Here is a 19,674-nt window from a genome sequence, read left to right on the forward strand (position 1 = left end):
TCAGGGCCCAGTCATTTAATGTCTGACCTGCCTGCCTTCCAAACTCTAGCATCTCTGCCCTCTGTTTTTTATGCAGAGATTGATAATTTTTAAGATATATCAGGACTACATAAAATGCCTTCTTAGGTTTCCACAAAATCAAATAGAGTTGATATAAAAGCACTTTAAAAACTATAAAGCACTGTTGCTTCCCTTTCCATTTTCTTTTTCCCTCCTACTTACATCTGTCTTCCAGTTGAGATTTCTTTTTTCATCACAGTGCAGATTTTCTGAACCTCCAGTATTCATCAGAGCCTTAATTGTGATTGCCTCCTGTTATGCTTTATACTGTGTAACATGGGCCCCAGTCAGATATTTTTTTCTTGTCAACTAGCACATTTATTCTGACACATATTACCTCCAGGACAGACTTTATGCTGCTCGTCTCTCTCTCTGCTCCCAGAGTTGCCTCCACTGACTAAATCAAGTCTCTTCCTTTGTAATTGTGCACAAGACTTCATGCCTCTCTTTGGGCTCCATACAAACAGCTCAGATTATCCTGTTTTGTTTTTTTTTTTTTTTTTAACATTTATTTACTTATTTGTCTGCATAGAGTCTTAGTTGTGGCATCTTAGTTGCCTGACCAGGGGTCGAACCTGCATCCCCTGCATTGCAAGGCAGATTCTTAGCCACAGGACCACCAGGGAATCTCTATCTTGGGTTTTACAAATAACTTCAAACATTCCAATAATCTACCCAATCAATACTGATTGATTAAGTCTGCCTTTTGGTAGAAGATTGAAGGTGTGTATCAATTTGTGTAGAAGGTGTTTGATATGTGACAATATGTTATATAACACTATGAGCCTTGACAATATGTTATGTAACACTACGAGTTCAATGGATCTGTATAAAAATGCCAAGCTTGCCACTTACTAAAGTATGTCAGTTGGCCTATTTACTCTGAACCCCTCTTTGCTTATTCCTAATTCACTGGGTAGAGATTATAATTAGAGTAATATATGCTAGCCTGTCAGCACTCAGCAAATAAACGTACCTTTACTATTTCTGTACATGCATATGCCTTTTTAAAACACTTAACTAATATACTGCTGCTGCTAAGTCGCTTCAGTCGTGTCCAACTCTGTGCGACCCCATAGACAGCAGCCCACCAGGCTCCCCTGTCCCTGGGATTCTCCAGGCAAGAACACTGGAGTGGGTTGCCATTTCCTTCTCCAATGCATGAAACTGAAAAGTGAAAGGGAAGTCGCTCAGTCGTGTCTGACTCTTTGTAACCCCATGGACTGCAGCCCACCAGGCTCCCCTGTCCCTGGGATTCTCCAGGCAAGAACACTGGAGTGGGTTGCCATTTCCTTCTCCAATGCATGAAAGTGAAAAGTGAAAAGTGAAAGTGGAGTCGCTCAGTCGTGTCTGACTCTCAGCGACCCCATGGACTGCAGCCTATCAGGCTCCTCCGCCCATGGGATTTTCCAGGCAAGAGTATCGGAGTGGGGTGCCATTGCCTTCTCCAAACTAATATACTAGGTAAGATTTAAAACATGGAATAAAATGCAAGACTTTCATGAACACTGCTCATGTTTTCTTTCTGAAGATGATTGTTTGTTAATTTAAAACAAACCAAAACAAAACCCTTCTGTACTGACTTTGGAGCCCAAATAAATAAACATGCTCATGTTTTAGAATTATTTAAATTTCAAATGAAATTTGAACTTCACTCAGAAAGGGAGTCAAGGTCAATCAGCATATTCATTGGCAAAAAGAACTAAAACTTTAGCTTAAATTATAAAATGGAATAAAAATTTAAATATAAACATAACTCTAAAAGTTTTGAGTTATAGCTAATTTTAGCCTACATTTGGTCCTTAACTAAGTATCTATTAAAGTCAGTCCTGTCTTTTTCAAAGCAATGGAAATTTTGTGGGACAAAAATCATGCTTTTATTTTCTGTCACACTCTCCTGATCTTACAACAGTGATTTTTCTCTGATAAGAAATTTGCTCAACAATTCCCTAGAACTTCCAAAGAATTCTGCCTTACTAGTCCTGGAAAAAAAAAAAAAAAAAGTGGCAATGATCCATGCCTTTATTTTTGGAGAGATGTTACACAAAAGACAACTGAGCATCTTTAGAAAGGACAGTTCAGTTCAGTTCAGTCACTCAGTCGTGTCCGACTCTTTGCAATCCCATGAATCGCAGCACGCCAGGCCTCCCTGTCCATTACCAACTCCCGGAATTCACTCAGACCTATGTCCATTGAGTCAGTGATGCCATCCAGCCATCTCATCCTCTGTCGTCCCCTTCTCCTCCCGCCCCCAATCCCTCCCAGCATCACAGTCTTTTCCAATGAGTCAACTCTTCGCATGAGGTGGCCAAAGTACTGGAGTTTCAGCTTTAGCATCATTCCTTCCAAAGAAATCCCAGGGCTGATCTCCTTCAGAATGGCCTGGTTGGATCTCCTCGCAGTCCAAGGGACTCTCAAGAGTCTTCTCCAACACCACAGTTCAAAAGCATCAATTCTTCGGTGCTCAGCCTTCTTCACAGTCCAACTCTCACATCCATACATGACCACAGGAAAAACCACAGCCTTGACTAGATGGACCTTTGTTGGCAAAGTAATGTCTCTGCTTTTCAATATGCTATCTAGGTTGGACATAACGTTCCTCCTAAGGAGTAAGCGTCTTTTAATTTCATGGCTGCAATCACCATCTGCAGTGATTTTGGAGCCCAAAAAATAAAGTCTGACACTGTTTCCACTGTTTCCCTATCTATTTCCCATGAAGTGATGGGACCAGATGCCATGATCTTCGTTTTCTGAAGAGGAAGCCAAATGGAAAGTTCCTGGAAGGGAAAATCCCACTCTGCACAACAGGGACATTTAGCTACATGAGACAAAATGTTACCTCTCAAACATTGCAAGCAGTAGAAATAAACATACAGGCAAATTGAAAGCAACTCTGCTACTCCAAACTCTTTCACTGGCTTCTCTTTAGGGCTTACTACTATGCATAAATGGGCTTCCCAGGTGGCAGTGCAGTGGTAAAGAATCTGCCTGCCAAATCAAAAGGCAAAAGAAGCACGAGTTTGATCCCTGGGTCAGGAAGATCCCCTGGAGGAGGACATGGCAACCCAGTCCAGTATTCTTGCCTGGAGAATCCCATGGTCAGAGGAGCCTGGCAGGCTACAGTCCATGGGGTCACAAGGAGTCAGACACGACTAAGCACACATACATCACTAATTACTACGCTAAATAATCTTTCTACTGTTACTCATAATACATGTACGTACATACAACATATATACACACAGATACATAAATATGATTTGTCTTTTCCTAGTTAACAAATCTTTTTTTTTTTTTTACAAACACTTTCATAATTATTTTAACAGCTCTATTTGGATCTACAAGCTTATTTAGTAAGATGGTTCATGTGGTCCTATATCTTGGTGTAGCCACTGCTTAGCCTAGACTTAACAACAACTAAAAAAAACCTATAATTCAAAATTGTTTGACATTGAAAAGCAATTCTTTCTAGTTCCACTTATTTAAAACAACTTAAAAAACAGCCAGACCAAAGGTAGAATACTAAAGTATACTTAAGTCCTAAGATACAGGCTGAAAAAATATATATCCTTACTATGCAAGTCAGGATGGAGCGAGGGAGAGAGAGAATAGGGCGGCAGTGCTTTCACATAGCAGAGAAGGCAATGGCACCCCACTCCAGTACTCTTGCCTGGAAAACCCCATGGATGGAGGAGCCTGGAAGGCTGCAGTCCATGGGGTCACAAAGAGTCGGACACGACTGAGCGACTTCACTTTCACTTTTCACTTTCCTGCATTGGAGAAGGAAATGGCAACCCACTCCACTGTTCTTGCCTAGAGAATCCCAGGGACAGCAGAGCCTGGTAGGCTGCCGTCTATGGGGTCACAAAGAGTTGGACATGACTGAAGCAACTTAGTAGCAGCAGCTTTCACATAGAAAAAGAAACCAAAGAGATCCTACAGTTAAAGATCCTTTAGCGTTACTCTGCAGAAAATGCCAAAATGACAACCAAATCCTGACCAGGAACTGAAAATTCACATTCTAGTGGTATTTGGTGATGATATTGCCAAAGTTAGAGGGTTGTGACTTCAATTCTATTATCAACACACAGCAGAGTGTTTCATACCATCCTTATGTACCCACACCCAAAGCATCATCTCAATGTCAAAGAAACACCTCCCAAGTGAACATCCATGTGGAGGGCCCTGAGCCAGCCTTTGCTTCAGATTCTCTGGGGCCTTAAAGCAATAATATACAGCTTTCGCTGCTTTCTCTCAAGATCTTTCATTACTTTCCTAGAATATAATATCAGGGCATGCAGGCCAACTGCTTTACAGTTGGCAAAGGGCACAGGTTTAAGAAATGGCATTTTACATGCATAAAAACAAGGAGGCAACACCCTATCTTTTTTTTTTAAGTGGCTGCTACAAGTGAAATAGAAGATGAAGATCCCTGTTGTGCAAAATTGCATTCAGTCTTGTGGAGAGAGACAAGGGTCTAATTAAAGTCGGGTTGAGAGGCAAATCATCTCTACAAATGCTCACCAGAAATCATGATAATCTGCCTTGTGCATGTGGGCTCAGTCATGTCCAGCTCTCTGCAACCCCATGGACTGTAGCCCTCCTCTGTCCATGGGATTCTCCAGGCAAGAATACTGAAGCAGTTGCCATTTCCTCCTCCAGGGGATCTTCCTGACCCAGGGATCAAACTCATATCTCCTAAGTCTCTTACATTGGCAGACAGATTCTTTACCACTGTGTGACCCAAGTATCATCATCTCCTGTACTTTTGTTAACTCAAAAAAAAAAGAAGCTTTCCCAGGCCCACATCCCAGGAAAGTCCTGAAGATGTTAGAAATGAATGAATACAACCACTGGGGGAGCAGACAACTGTCAATGGAGGAAGAGGCCCAAGGAGTTGGACATATGAATGTCAAAGTGTCTGAAAGAAAATTCAGACCCCACCCACAGCCTACTCTGTCAACCTGACCTCACCCTGGGTCCACCCACCTGACTTCTGCAGCTAAATGTTACAGCCAGTTCTTTACTAACTGAGAGAGTCAACCGAAACATCCCCTGCTTGAAGAAGAGTGAGGAATATATCACCTGCTTTGTGTGACCTTAGGCCACTGGGCAATAGGAAGTCTCTGGAGTAAGTCATGAGGGATTGCTTTCATGATCTGCTCATAACTTTCTATCCCACCTGTTCTCTTCCCACACCCTACCTTCTGTAAGACTGGACTTAAGGTGGACTGGAGACAGAAGGTGAACTAAAGGCCTAGAGGGCTCCCAAGGGCTCAGATGGTAAAGAATCAGCCTGCAATGCAGGAGACCTGGGTTTGATCCCTGGGTTGGGAAAAATCCCCTGGAGGAGGGCATGGCAACCCACTCCAGTATTCTTGCCTGGATAATGCACATGGACAGAGGAGCCTGGTGGGCTACAGTCCATGGGGTCACAAAGAGTTGGACAGGGCTGAGCGACTAAGCACGCAGCACACAAAGTCCTTGAAGTTTTATGAAGATGCCACGTTCTTCACATCAAATGACATTTTTACCTGATGTAGTAGGCCACAAAGATATCTAAGTCCTAATCCTATTACTGTGATTATTTACCTTATGTGTAAGGAAATATGCACTTTGAAGATATGATTAAGCCAAGGATATGGACATGGGTAGATTATCCTGGATTATCTGGGTGAGCCAAATATAATCACAATGGTCATTAAAGGAAGGAGGCCAGAAGAGAAGGGGCCATGAGCCAAGGAATGGAAGCAATTTCTGGAAACCGAAAAGGACAAGGAAATAGATTCCCCAGGAGAACACCACCCTATAGACTATATTTTATATAGATATGACCAACAGAACTGCAAAATAATAAATTTGTGTTGTTATAAGCCATTAAAGCTTGTGGCAATTTGTTACAACAGTGGCAAGAAATTAATATACCTGGTTAATTCTTATTCATCCTAAACTCAGCTCAGGCACCCTTTCCTATAGGAAGCATCCCCTTTCAGGATGAGCTTTCAGCTCAGAGCCCGTATCTGCCCTCTGTCCTTCTCCTCCTCCTGGTTAGTTGTTCTTCTTTTTGCAAAGCACCTGGCATTCACCTTCATACAGCCTAGAGCAATGACTACAGAAATACTGGTTTCCTTAATTGGATTGGGATGCTCCCTCTTAAGGGTAGAACTCTTAATGGTCATACTTATTTTCTTATTTCCAATGTTTATCATTGTTTCTGACAGATAGGGGCACGCAAATGCTCATAATTTTTTTCCTACAAGTTAGCAGGACTCATCCCTTGATTCTCAGCAGGATACCAGCCTTCACTTCCTTATTCCACAATAAAGACCGAGATGATAGACAAGCAACTAGTTCATTACCACGGGCTCAGAAACCCTATATAAATGGCTCCTTTCTCCTCCAAAAAAAGTAATAACCATTCTTTTTCTCTCCAATGAAAAAGTTTACACAGTTTTCGGTTCTGAGGAGAAACCAAGTATTACACTGGGTGAAAAAGAAAAAATAGAAGAGGAGCAGCTAAATGGATAAATTATCAAAAAGTTATTAAGGTGAACTGTATTTTCCAAAGATGACCCCAGGACACTCTTCCACCCACATGTTCTTCTGCATTATGACCCTTACACTCCACCATCAAGAAGTCAAGTCATTGCCTTCCCCTTAGCATCTGGGCTGGCCTTAGTGACTCGCTTGTAACCCACAGAACATAGCAAAAGCAACACTGATGACTTCAGAGGAAAGTTCAAAAGACACATTGTGACTTCTGGCTCTCTGAATGCCTGCTCTGCAGCTGCTCCCTCCTGGACACTCCCTGTTAGAGGCCAGCTGTCAGGCCACAAGAAGCTCCAGCCACAGGGAGTTCCACATGCAGGCAACTCTGGTTGACTCACAAACTCAGCCTTTGAGTCATCACAGCCCAGAAACTAGACATAAGAGCGAGAAACCCTCCAAGTGAAACCCCGCCTTGTCAATCGGATCTTCCCTGATGAGACCCTAGATGCAAAGGACCAAAGACAATTAACCGTGACATGCCCAACCTGACCTCCTGGCACATAGAATCCATGAGCCTAAGAAGACTAAGTTCGGAGTAATTTATTACAAACAAGTAACAACTGCCACAGTGAACACACAGTCCAAAAGACAATCACGGTGACTTTACTTCCTGATCCTTGGAAGATGGACAGGCTGGAGAAGAGTCCGGGTAAATTAGACTGACCTAATTCTGGCCTGCTAGGGTGAAATACACACATGCTCTAGAACTATCACTCCCAGAGTTTGAGATTTGAACAACTACTTTGCTTATAACTCAAGAAGAGACTGAAAAAACTAAGTACCCTGCCCTCTATGCTGAGAATTTTACCAGTGAATGAGTTATCCGGATGGCTTGTGCTGGGTTTATAATCCTACCCCCTTCAAATATTTGAGAGGTTAGATTAGACGGGATTAAATTCAGAAGGATGCTGGAAGCACACCAAAATGTCTGCTCTCCTTCCTGCCCAATTGGGTCCACTGTAAATAAAACTTGACAGGCTTTCTTAAATCAACATAATCATGTGCAGCACAAGTGCTTTCAGATGCCCAGTAGCTAAACCACATCAGCTTACTTAGCAAGCCTTCTAGCAATAGGTGAAAAAAATAATGGCTCCTGCCAAGACTGCTATGTCCAAGAGAATTGGTGGCCTCAAGTGACTCATTTCAACAAGGCTCCATTTATCTGTGCTGGAAGGTCCAAAGTGGGAAGGCGTTGGGCCTTTAATAACCAAACTCAGGCCTCGGGTTTATTTGTTAAAGCCAGATGCTGTCATTTTGGAAGCAGATGAGAACACAGTTATAATCGATCTGGAATCCTGATGAATTCCAGGTGCACCTTCCAGCAGTCTGGGGAAGTGGGTAGCTCAAAGACCTCAGAGAATTTTTATTATTACTGTCATAGTGAGCTATTCTGCTGCAGAGTCTGCACGGCCTCAGTACTTTTTCCTTGTGATTCCAAACAGGCACACTTTTTTTGACCAACTTTTGGGGACACTTTCTTAAAGGCAATTTCTCAGCTACATCAAAGAATATAGCAAAAAGAAATAGCCTGACTAAGAAAAGTTGAGGAGAGCAAGGTCTAGGTAGGCGATCTCAGGGTTCCTAAGGGAAACTGGATTAAATATAGTGTTCTGACTCCAAAGTGGAGGCCAGTTGATGTCCTTAACCAGTAAGTGTAGCTTTATGACCCAGTGGGTTGCTAGCTGTGGCCCATGTCCTTTGAGAGAAAAGAAAAAGTACGACCAGAACCCCAAACAGTGTTCATGGTGTCCAGGCTTCAAGGTCGCAGCCTGAGTCCAGCGACCTTTTAGGAATGCCTGCCTATTTTCCAGGCCTGTTTCTCCAGGCTCCTTATGATCTCTGTGCATTTCCTGACATCCTTCCAATCAACCCATCCTTCCAATCTTAGCCTAGACACTGCTAGGCTAAGTTTTTGCTTCTTGTAAACAAGACCCTGAACTAATGTAAATACCAACACAGCAACCTTTACTTTCAAATGTATTCTTTCTTCTCTCTGGTAGACCAAATGCTCATGAACATATATTGCTAGGTAACTAAGAAAGCATCAATTAGGGAAGATGGCACTCTGTCCTTCTACGTGGCTAAATTAGAAAAAACAGATGACTCCTTGTTCTCACCCTGATCCTCAATTCAGGACCATAAACTTTCACGAGATGTTTCAACATCACAACCAGATGTGTTAACTCCTTTTACTTAAAAAAAAAAAAAAAAAACTTTTTAAGGGAAAAGAATTCAAGGAGCATAAGAGATGACTAAAGGTTCAGTCATGTCACAAATGATACTTGGCACAAGTTTACTATCTGTAAACTTATGTTTACAGATTTATGTAATTTATGTAATTACAAAGTTATGTAATTACAAAAAAATTATGTAATTAAAACTTATTTATTATGATAAACATTAGGGTGATATATGTGCTTGCTCAGTGATGTCAGGCTTAGTCCCAAACCTCCAAACCCACTAAAAGCAAGGTCTTGGGTTAATATCCTTCCCACCATCTCACGTGCCTGCTTAGTCAAGTCGGACTTTGGGATCCCATACACCGTAGCCCGCCAGGCTCCTCTGTCCATGGGATTTCCCAGGCAAGAATACTGTAGTGAATTGCCATTTCCTCCTCCAGGGGATCTTCCCAACCCAGGGATCAAACCCACTTCTCTTGCATCTCTTGCATTAGCAGATGGATTCTCTACCACTGAACCACCAGGGAAACCCTTCTCACCGTCAGATACCATTAAACTGGAAGTGCTATTTTCCTAAAATATATACTTCAGATATTGTAAGACAAGCCATAAGATTTCACTGCAAAAACACAGAAAATCACACTTGCTTGGATTTTGAATATTAACTGAAATATGAGAAATTAATGTAATCACATGTTAAAATCTGTCAAAAGCTAAAAGATACTTTCTTTTCATTTATGTTTGAATTAATTAGTGGTAGTGAAATAGGAGAGAATGGATTTGCTGGCTCAAGAAGCAGAGAGGAAAAAAACTGTGCTACATACTTAAAATGTGTAGTCTTTAAATATCCTCTCAGCATCTGGTGCCACATTGCAGCAGTACGCTCAGCTATGTTCTAACAGTGATCCAAGCCCAGAGGGTCTGACACTCTAATGCACATTACTTTATCTTCAAAAATAGATATCAATATCTGATGTTGAAGCCCACCAGTCTGCAACTGGTGGGTTAATCCCTTCATTTTTCTTTAAGGAGACGAATGGAATCCCACTTACTAAATGAGATAAAAGCATGAAAAACAATCTTCTTGAGGGTAAAGACCCTGCCATGGTCCTCCTCCCGAGGATTCTGGTGGCTGGCTGTGTGTTCTCTCTGCTATAGCTCAATAAGCATTTCTCATTGACCAAGATTCTACCTGCACTGGGCATCTGAGACCATAAGGACAACTTTTCCTAATCAGGAACAACTGCCTCCCAAACCTCCCTAAACCCAAGATTTCACTGACATTTTGCTAAAATGATTAACGAATGTACTCTTCACTGTGACATATATGGGGGGGAAAAATCCCTTCACATAAAGATAGGAGCAAAAGAGAAAAGAAATTCAGAAGATACTGACCTGTGGGTGGCATTATATTTTTTTAAAACAAAGATCAACATAAACTAACATAAATGTTCAAACCTGAGATTGAACAGATAAATAAGTAGATGCTCTTCTCACCTACCCCTAAGAATGTAGTTTCTGGTTATTAGGATAATCCTTCTCCTGGCCTGTCTACATGAACACCACAGCTTGAGGTCAGCGCAAGCCAAGAGCACACACAGAACCAGCACTGTCCTTGTCCCCACTCCCATGTGACATGGTTTGTTTTCTCTGAGAAGCAACTGCTGGCCCAAGGAGACATCAGAATTTAAACACCCATGATCGTTCATAAGAAATTACACAAATGAGGGAAAGCTGAGTTAAAGCTCTACAAATTCAAAGTCAAAACTTAGTTCTCTGTACTACTAACCAGCTATAAGATTTAGGATTACTTTTTGTTTTTCTCAACTGAGTACACATAATGCCCTAAATGGCTAAACCATATACAATTCTGATACCAGACAGTTAAAACTCAATTCTGTAAGTCTTTTGTATTATGTGTAAGAAAGGCACTCTACCTTATCTAAGAGAAAACAAATTTAACATTCATCTCATGATTTGCTGGTTTCAATAAATACTGACTCTATACAATTATAATTTCAAGGCATAATTTGATCTGCAGTATAATCAGTTGATTGTTAATATTAGAACAGTTATATCTACATTGCAGGCAGATTCTTTACCAGCTGAGTCACAAGGGAAGCCCAAGAATACTGGAGTGGGTAGCCTATCCCTTCTCCAGGGGATCTTCCCAACCCAGGAATCGAACCAGGGTCTCCTGCATTGCAGGCAGATTCTTTACCAACTGAGCTGTTCAGGGAAGCCCAAGGAAGCCCACTGACAACTGTATAGTGAGTGCTTCCAGCGTGGAAAAGACTTTTCAGCATGTGATATGATCTAATGATAAAGATTTTCAAGTTCTATTAGCTTCACATGCTGTTTTACTTTCATTTTAGACCCATCCACCCACATAGCTCCTTATTTATAAATACATGTTTTACATCCTGTTTATGACATAATAAAAACATTCACAGACAAGCACTCACACATTCTTATCTCTCAAGACTCTGTGTTTTATGGGGCAGGGTGCTCGGGGCTGGTACACTGGGATGACCCAGAGGGATGGGATGGGGAAGGAGGTGGGAGGGGGGGTTCAGGATGGGGAATGCATGTACACCCGTGGCTGATTCATGTCAATGTATGGCAGAGCCACTACAGTGTTGCAGAGTAATTAGCCTCCAATTAAAAAGAATAAATTTATTTTTTAAAAAAAGAGACTCTATATGTTTTGGAAGCCAGAATATGAATTTAAAGATTTACTACTATTCTTCATCATTTTCTTAGAACCCAGATATTTTTTTTTACTACTAAAGCTGAATACAGAAAAAGACAGTATTAGGTTCTGTCCATGATTGGAATTAGCAAAATGGATAATATAAAAATCTAAAGGCAGTGACAGCGGGGGAGGAAGGCCATGTAAATAGAGAGGCAGGAGGACCATTTTCCCTGTTGACAGAAGCATCTTTGAAGCTCGCCAGCCCATGAAGAGGATTGTGTGTCAGTCATTAGTATACCTGTCAGCTGCGGTAGTGAATCCAATTAAGGGAGCAGAGCGGGAGCACGGGCTCCTAGGTCCTGTCTCAGGATACTGATACACAACCAGGTCCAACCATCACCCAAAACAGAAGTTCAAAATCAGGAGCACCAAATCTTAACTCCAGCTCTTCTGCTTGTCTGACCATGGGGCCATGGGCAAACGATATATTTGAAATTTTATTCTCCTATGACATGGAGATATTAACACTAGTCTATAAGAACCAAACAATTTCATGTTGTATCTGACAAGCCGCCGGCACACAGTAGGTCCTCAATAAATACTCCGAATAGTTGTGTTCTACTCTAGAGGGTCCCAGGAGAGACGAGAGAGAGTTTGGAAGTCCCTCTGAGATCTGGATTTTTCATCCAGCTTGGGTCTTAAAGCAGAAGCATCTGAAATCAGATGGGATTACCAGGATAAAAGGCACACCTTGGCTGATGCTGTTTTTATAACCTGGGGCTCCAAGTGTCCATTACTTTTGTCACGTCCCACCTCAAAGTAGCCTCAGATGCTAGACACATACATGGGAGTTGGCAGGCACCCCTCTTGGCTATAGAATGCTGCATGCTACCACCAAAGGAAACTGGCTATAAGTTCAGTTGTGATGTCTTGATATTTTGGTTCAGAATCCCTGGTCACATTATCTGTGTGTAATTGTTTCTTCATTTGTAGTCATTTAGTTTCCATTTCAAACATGCATGTCCATTGGTTTATCATTTTCATGTGACAGGACTGCTTGAATAAGATTACAAACTGCTAAAAATAAGTGTCTGTCTTTATTTGATCAGTTCCTCATAGCATCTAGCAAAGCAGGGATCATACATATGATTTGAGGAAAGTAACTATGATGAAAGAGCTCATAAAATGTACAAGGTGGATGCTCAAGTAACAACCATAATGAAAACCACATACGTTTAACAAAACCAGTTTTCAGACTTGGCTATTTCATATTCTCCATAGGAAAAGCAGTGCTACAAAGAGTTTTTAACTCTTCTTGGAAATGGGACAGCCAAGAAAGCTTAATGCTTCCATTTAAGATATTTAGACTTCTCCCTGAGTGACATTTGAGAAAATTAACAATTATATCTTTGGGCCCTAGAATAAATAAAAAGTAAACCATGGTGGTGGACATTAACTAGATTTATTGCTGTGATCATTTTGCAATATATATAAATATCAAATTACTATTACTATGTTGTACACAAGAAACTATTATGTTATATGTCAATTCTATTTCAATAACACACACACACACACACACACAAAAGGTAAATCATTCTGTTCAAAGATGTCCAAACATAAGATGCTTATGTGAACATACTTTTTAAGATGAGAATATCCTACCTCCTTAAAGTTGTCAAATGCTGATAAAATGATTTCATGCCCGCCTCTGACAAGACAAACGGCTGCCAACAGCTCTAAGACAAGGGCTTTTGTTCTGTCAAAACAAGAAGGAAAAAACTCACAAATCAGTGAAAGTGAATGAACGATGAGTCAGCTGTTCCTTCCAAGATGAATATGATAATAAATATTTGCCAGTGTATTTTTTTAAATGTTTACTAATTAAGGCACAGTTATATTAAAAACACATACATTTTTAAACTTTTACGATCTTCTACACATGTGTCTTCTCTGGGGTAGCAAGTTTGCAAGGCATATTTCCCACTCCCAGGATTACAAGTTACTTATAAATGAAAATTAATTCTGAGAAGATTAAGTCTTTCTGTTCTATCATCAACTGACTCCGTGTAATATGGTCGAAAAAGTATTTTTTAATGAGTTAAAGAAGATAGGAAACACAGAATTTTCAGTAAAATCACCCATTGGATAAATATTTTCTCTGGTTCTGGAGTTAAAGATATAATAACATTTGCTGAAAAAGTTCAAAATCAACCGAATCAATGTCCTATTAATACACTGCAAATCTGCTAATTTGCAGTGGCTCCATACAAATCTTCCATGATAATGCAAGTTTCCAAAACTACTTCTTTCCATACAGGATCTGAAAGGAGCTGGCTTACAGCTGTGCTAATACAGGAATATTTTCTCTGACTCAAGAAAATAAAACTTCATCTAAAATATTTTTAGAAGGAGAACCTTAGAGATACAATCTAAGTTTTCAAACACAATGTCAAGGACAGCATCACTGCTTCAGAGTATGATTACTTCAGTATTTCATCTTTTTTCTGGAATAAAAGCTATTGCCAACCTCTAAACAAAGACCATTCTGAAAACCCACAGTATCAATTGTCTTAAGAAAAATGAATAATGACTTCCCTCAGTGTCAGATAGAGAGACAAAGAAGCATGACTACTTGGGATTCTAGTAAACTTAAGGAAGCAAGCACAAAGTTGCAGAGGCGTTCATCAGGGGAAGTATGAAATAATAATATTCAACATTTAAATAGGATTTACAGTTTGCATTGCATTTTCAATCACAAAGGCTGTAACTTCTAATCACATTTTTTAGCTGAATTAACAGTTTTCAGATGTGCAATCTTGTCAGAGAGACCTGATAAAAGGGAGTAACAGTGTGAAACTAGACATGCATTAGAACAGAAAAGGCATTATACTAACTAAAATAAATTGATGAAGACAGGCTTTTGGAGGTAATCTGTGAAATGAATAGTATATGGCACTTGCCTTTATAGGAAAGGGAACATGAAAAGAAACCTGCATGCAGTTATTTTTGTTTTGTGGTGTTTTCTGTTTGGTTTGGTAATAAAAGTTACATGTGAAAAGGTTGCAAATGAAGTGTGGACAAGCAGTAGTAGTTGTAGTGAGCTTTCAGCACCAAGTGGTGTGGCTAGGGCTGAATCAAGACTCTCCTGGATCCAATCCTGACAACCTGGCAGCTTCATGCTCTTCACCAAGTTTTGCTAAATTTGCAAGGATGCTGAGAACCAGGCCTCAAGAGGAATGAAAGCTTGAAGAGAAGGGCCAGAGTTGTCACCAGTTTCTCAACTCCACCACATGTAAAACTGTAATGTTGATGAAAAGAAAATTCTACTTAGCCGAGGAGTCTACTGGCAATCCAAATTCAAAAAATCACTCTTGAAAGTTTCCAAACTCTAATTTGATTCTTGACGAGCTGTCTGCTGTCCCTAGTTTGATTAAGATTTGAATATTATGAACCCAGCTTACCTTGGATTCTTGTTGTTCAAGCTTAGTGCAATCTCATTGACAGCATGTGGGTGAGACATGACCATGTTGAAACCATACTGAAACGGGTATGGAAAAAACAAAGCATTAGGAGTTATTTGAGAGAACTGTCAATGTTGATTAAAAAGCAAAAACCTGAAGTTTCTATCTAATGTAATTTTATATCATCATAAGTACACTTATGTCTCTAGCACAGTGTCTGCACACATTTCTCTATTTCAGGAATGATGCTATTATCGAGGTACTATATTCCCATTCTCTATGAATAAACTATATGTGTCTCTATCAAAATGATGAAAAGGCTCCAGGCCAGTGATCTCAATCCTGCTATTTGGCAAAATCACCTGGAAAAGTCAACAAAACAAAACACCAGCTCTCCGGGACTCACTCCAGGTCAATTTATTCTGAATCTCAAGGATGGGGCCCTGGCATGTGAATTTCTTTGAGCTGACTTCACTACACAGCAGGGTTGACAACCACCACCTCTAATCCCTTCTCTATCAGCAATGGCTCTTAGGACCCAAAGCCTAGGGAAAACCTGCTTTGCTCTGAGGCATGTTACCTCGTCCTTCTATAAAATGAACAAAGCTCAGTAAAAGGATCAAGAATCATTCTCAATTCTGCCAAGCTGAGGAATTATTCCTTTTTCTGCAAACTCTCAGCTCATGACCTTATTTCCAATTACACCCAGAAAACATAAGCAATTAGGAAAAAAACTTCCAAAAGCTCCCACCACCGCATCAATACACCCACACAGATCTGTGGCTCCCCTCCTTACTTCTTCCCAAAGATGAAGTCTCCATGGGCCCGTCTAAGGCCCTTCGCCGACTCGAGCTCTTGATTCCAATCCCTCTCACTACTCAAGAACATTATCAGTCATGTCTGACTCTTTGTGACCCCATGGACTATAGCCCACCAGGCTCCTCTGTCCATGAAATTCTCCAGGCAAGAGTACTGAAGTGGGTTGCCATGCCCTGCTCCAGGGGATTACCCCGACCCAGGGATCAAATCCAGGTCTCCTGCACTGCAAGTGGATTCTTTACCATCTGAGCCACCAGGGAAGACCGAAGAACATCATATGCTCCAGCAATTGTCCCATTCCCCTATCATTATTTTTCTCTCTGACTCATTACTATTAGCATAAAAAACATGATGCAAATTCTTTTATCTTAAACAACAAAAACAGAATCTCTCTGGACCCTACAACCTATGTCCAGCCACTGTCTCATTTTTCTGCTGTTCTTTTACAGCAAAATTCTAAATCACTCATGGTCTCCAATTCCTCTCCTCCTATTCTCTCTCAACACCATGTCCATCAGGCATTGCATCCCCGCCATTCCAACGAAACTGTATCAAGATGATCCAAGACCTGCACTTTGCTAGAGCCCATGCCATAACTTCATCTTACAAGACTCAGCAGCAGCACTGGGCACAGCCAACCACTCTCTCTCCTGGACCTGGCTCCTACTTCTCAGCTGCTTCCCTGTCAGACTAGCTAGTATTCCCTCATCTCTCTGACTTTAAACAGGGTGCCCAAAGTTATTTGAGACTCAGCTCATTCTTTGCTTCTCTGTCTATCCCTGCTGATCTCTTTCACTCCCCCGTCTTTATAGGCCATCTACTGACTCTCAAACTTGTAGCTCCAGCCCAGACCTCCAGACCCTGAACTCCCGACTGGCATTTCTGACCACCTATTTAAGATCCCTATTTAGATGTACTTTGGCCACCTCATGCGAAGAGTTGACTCATTGGAAAAGACTCTAATGCTGGGAGGGATTGGGGGCAAGAGGAGAAGGGGACGACAGAGGATGAGATGGCTGGATGGCATCACTGACTCGATGGACGTGAGTCTCAGTGAACTCTGGGAGTTGATGATGGACAGGGAGGCCTGGTGTGCTGCGATTCATGGGGTCGCAAAGAGTCGAACACGACTGAGCGACTGATCTGATCTGATTTAGATGTCTATGGACATCTCACAGTTAACATCTCTCCAACTGGAATACTAATAAGGTCTCCCAAATCTGCTCATCCTGGAGCCTTCCACAGCTTAGTAGACGGCAACTCCATCTCAGAGGTGCCCAGGACAAACCGCTGCGAGCTGTCCTTGACGCCTCACCACATCCCCACTGCTACTGTCCTTACCACCGAAACAAAACCAGAGCCTGGCCACCTCTCATCACCTCTGCTGCTATTACCTTGGTTCATGCCACCATCAACACTCACCTAAACTAATGCAACAGCCTTCTAAAAGGTCTACCTCCTTTTGTCTTTGCCCCCTGGAGTCAATCCTAACAAAGAAGCCAGATGGATCATGCTAAATTCCAGTGACAGATCAAGTCACACTTTTCCTCAGAATGCTTCAGCAGCATTCCAGTGAGCGTGAAGCCAGTGTCCTTTCAGTGACTTAAAGCCCTACATAATCAGGACCCCTCTGTAACTTCAGATTTCGCCTTCTGCTCCTCTCTACTTACTCATTCTGATCCAGCCAAACTGACCTGAGCACACCAGACCTATTCCTACCTCAGCAACTTTTGCACTTGCCCTTCTCTCTGACTATAATTTTCTTTCTTAAATATTCCTTACCTTGTTCCCTTATTCTAGTTGTTACATAAATGTTACCTTCTCCGTGACACTTTTCTGGCTAGCCTATTTAAAAATGAACTTGCATTTTTGGCACTTATTCTTATTTCTTGATTATTTTTTCTACAGGACTTAGTTCTCTGGAGCCAGTCTTCCTCAGTTCAAAGCCGAGTTCACCACTTATAGCCATACTTAACTTCTCTGTGTTTCAGTTTCCTCCCTCATGGGAGAGTAATATTACTAATCTCACAGGACTCTTTTGAGGCTTAAATTAAGTAATAGGTTTTAAAGTTCTAGACTGTAGGAAGCACTGTGTAAGTGTCAGCTTTTATTTCATCACTAATATTATCTGGAGTGCTGTATATAGTTCACCGATTGTCTATCACCATCTCCCCCCAATAGAAAGTAAGTTCCCTGAGGTATTTATTTTTTTTGCTGCTGTGTTCCCTACACCTAGAATAGGATCTATTGGGCAATGCTCAAAAAAATTAATTGACTGAGAGAATAAATGCATGTTTCCCTTCTTAAATTTCATCTGGCAAGTTTATGTTGGGTTTGAACTCTAATACTGATCTGTGTATTTACCATCGGTTTCTATTTGGATCCATCTATAGAATCTGTGTCAGTGGAGATAAAATCCTATTTTCTTATTTGAACCATGTCTAAATTCTCAGCCATGGTTTGATTTTATAACTATACTTTTGACCCTTCAGCTCACCGTAGATACTCCAGGCTCTAATTCCCACTCTGTCGTTAGGATTAATCCCACGTACTGTAATTAGTAACTCCTAGTGATTCTCAGAGTGAAGACAGTCTGTATCAGTCATCTAAGGAGGACTCTGCTCTTCTACCAAGCATCCTCTAAGTGCTTCTCATGAAGATGAGGAACCACAGGGTCCAACACAGTAATCATAATCCCTTGCCTGTCCTCACATAACTCTTTGAGGAGCAATGACCTACGCAGTGTGTGAGATTACTCATTCCCAGGTTCCAAAGTTGTTCCATTATTGCCCCAGACCAGTGGCTTACTCTGTCTCTAATAGTCAAAAACACTTACCAAGTAATCTAGATAAGCTTACCACTGGAAGAGGAAAATGTCTTCCCTTTAAATGCATTACATATCAGAAATGCTAACTAAAAGGGTAATGAATTATGAGCAGTAGAAGGAACCAGACCTTTCTTCTCTAAAATATTTCATTAAATCCTGATATTTACTTCAAATAGAAATACAAAGATACCAAAGAGAACAAGATTGAGTCTGATGATTTCAGATTTTTTTTAAGGATTATAAACAGAAACATACCTGATAATTCATGATGGCACGTAAACACATGATACAGACATGCACGTCATCTTTCTTACTCACTAATCTTGAATTTTTCAGGGTTCTTCTGCTTGGCAAAGTATTGTATCTACAAATAAAAAGGGAAACTTCTATAAAACTAAGGATTACTTTCTTAGCATGGGCAGATGCACTTTAAAAATGGACACTGTTCTCTATCTGTACCTACACCTAAATGAAGATTGCAGGTCAAACCACCACTAACGAACCCATCACCACAAGCATCCCATCACCACAAAACTGTTTCCACAGGCTGTGAGGCCTAGACAATTCTGTGCAGTTGTTATCATCTTGTCAGGCCATATACCCATGGACAGTGATGCTGAACTCACAGCATATAACAAATCAGACTGTATGTGAGACTCATCGACAAGCCAGGCTCTAATGTGCAGACCAAGCTAGATTTGCACACATGACATGCATGCGGATTACATATGTGAACAAGTGAAGGGGTAAAACCCAGCTTATACAGAGATCTCCTATCATCTGACCCAATTTTAACTGTATTTTCCCATCACTGCTTTCAAGAGTCCCTGTTTCAGAGTTTAAGCCTAGGCAAGATCATACAGCTGTCATATCAGCCTGTGATACTGAATTTTGATGTGCAAAACCTAAACAATATGCGCATGCCTCCACACCCACACCCAAACTCCGGTCTAGCAGCTAAAACTGAGACAGAAATGTGGTGACAGTTCAAACGGTTAGGATGTTACAACGTCAGGGTTCATTCTGGAGACCCTATATTACCAGGCCTTAGTTCTCCCTTCTGTAGATTTATCAGAGTAT

The 19,674-nt window shown here is 41.0% G+C and overlaps 1 protein-coding gene across 10 annotated transcripts in view; it reads right to left on the bottom strand.

Moving 5' to 3' along the window:
- Positions 1-19,674, bottom strand: part of FMNL2 (formin like 2) — a 332,001-nt gene that overhangs the window by 49,226 nt on the left and 263,101 nt on the right. For all 10 annotated transcript variants that reach the window (XM_027560496.1, XM_027560575.1, XM_027560567.1 and 7 more), the window contains 3 exons: positions 18,850-18,958; positions 14,949-15,025; positions 13,150-13,243 (listed from right to left, as the gene is read on the bottom strand). In XM_027560496.1, the coding sequence (XP_027416297.1) occupies positions 13,150-13,243; positions 14,949-15,025; positions 18,850-18,958 (280 nt within the window). The remainder of the gene's footprint in view (positions 1-13,149; positions 13,244-14,948; positions 15,026-18,849; positions 18,959-19,674) is intronic.

The sequence above is a fragment of the Bos indicus x Bos taurus genome, chromosome 2 (genome assembly GCF_003369695.1).
Source record: "Bos indicus x Bos taurus breed Angus x Brahman F1 hybrid chromosome 2, Bos_hybrid_MaternalHap_v2.0, whole genome shotgun sequence".
NCBI classification, from domain to species: domain Eukaryota; kingdom Metazoa; phylum Chordata; class Mammalia; order Artiodactyla; family Bovidae; genus Bos; species Bos indicus x Bos taurus.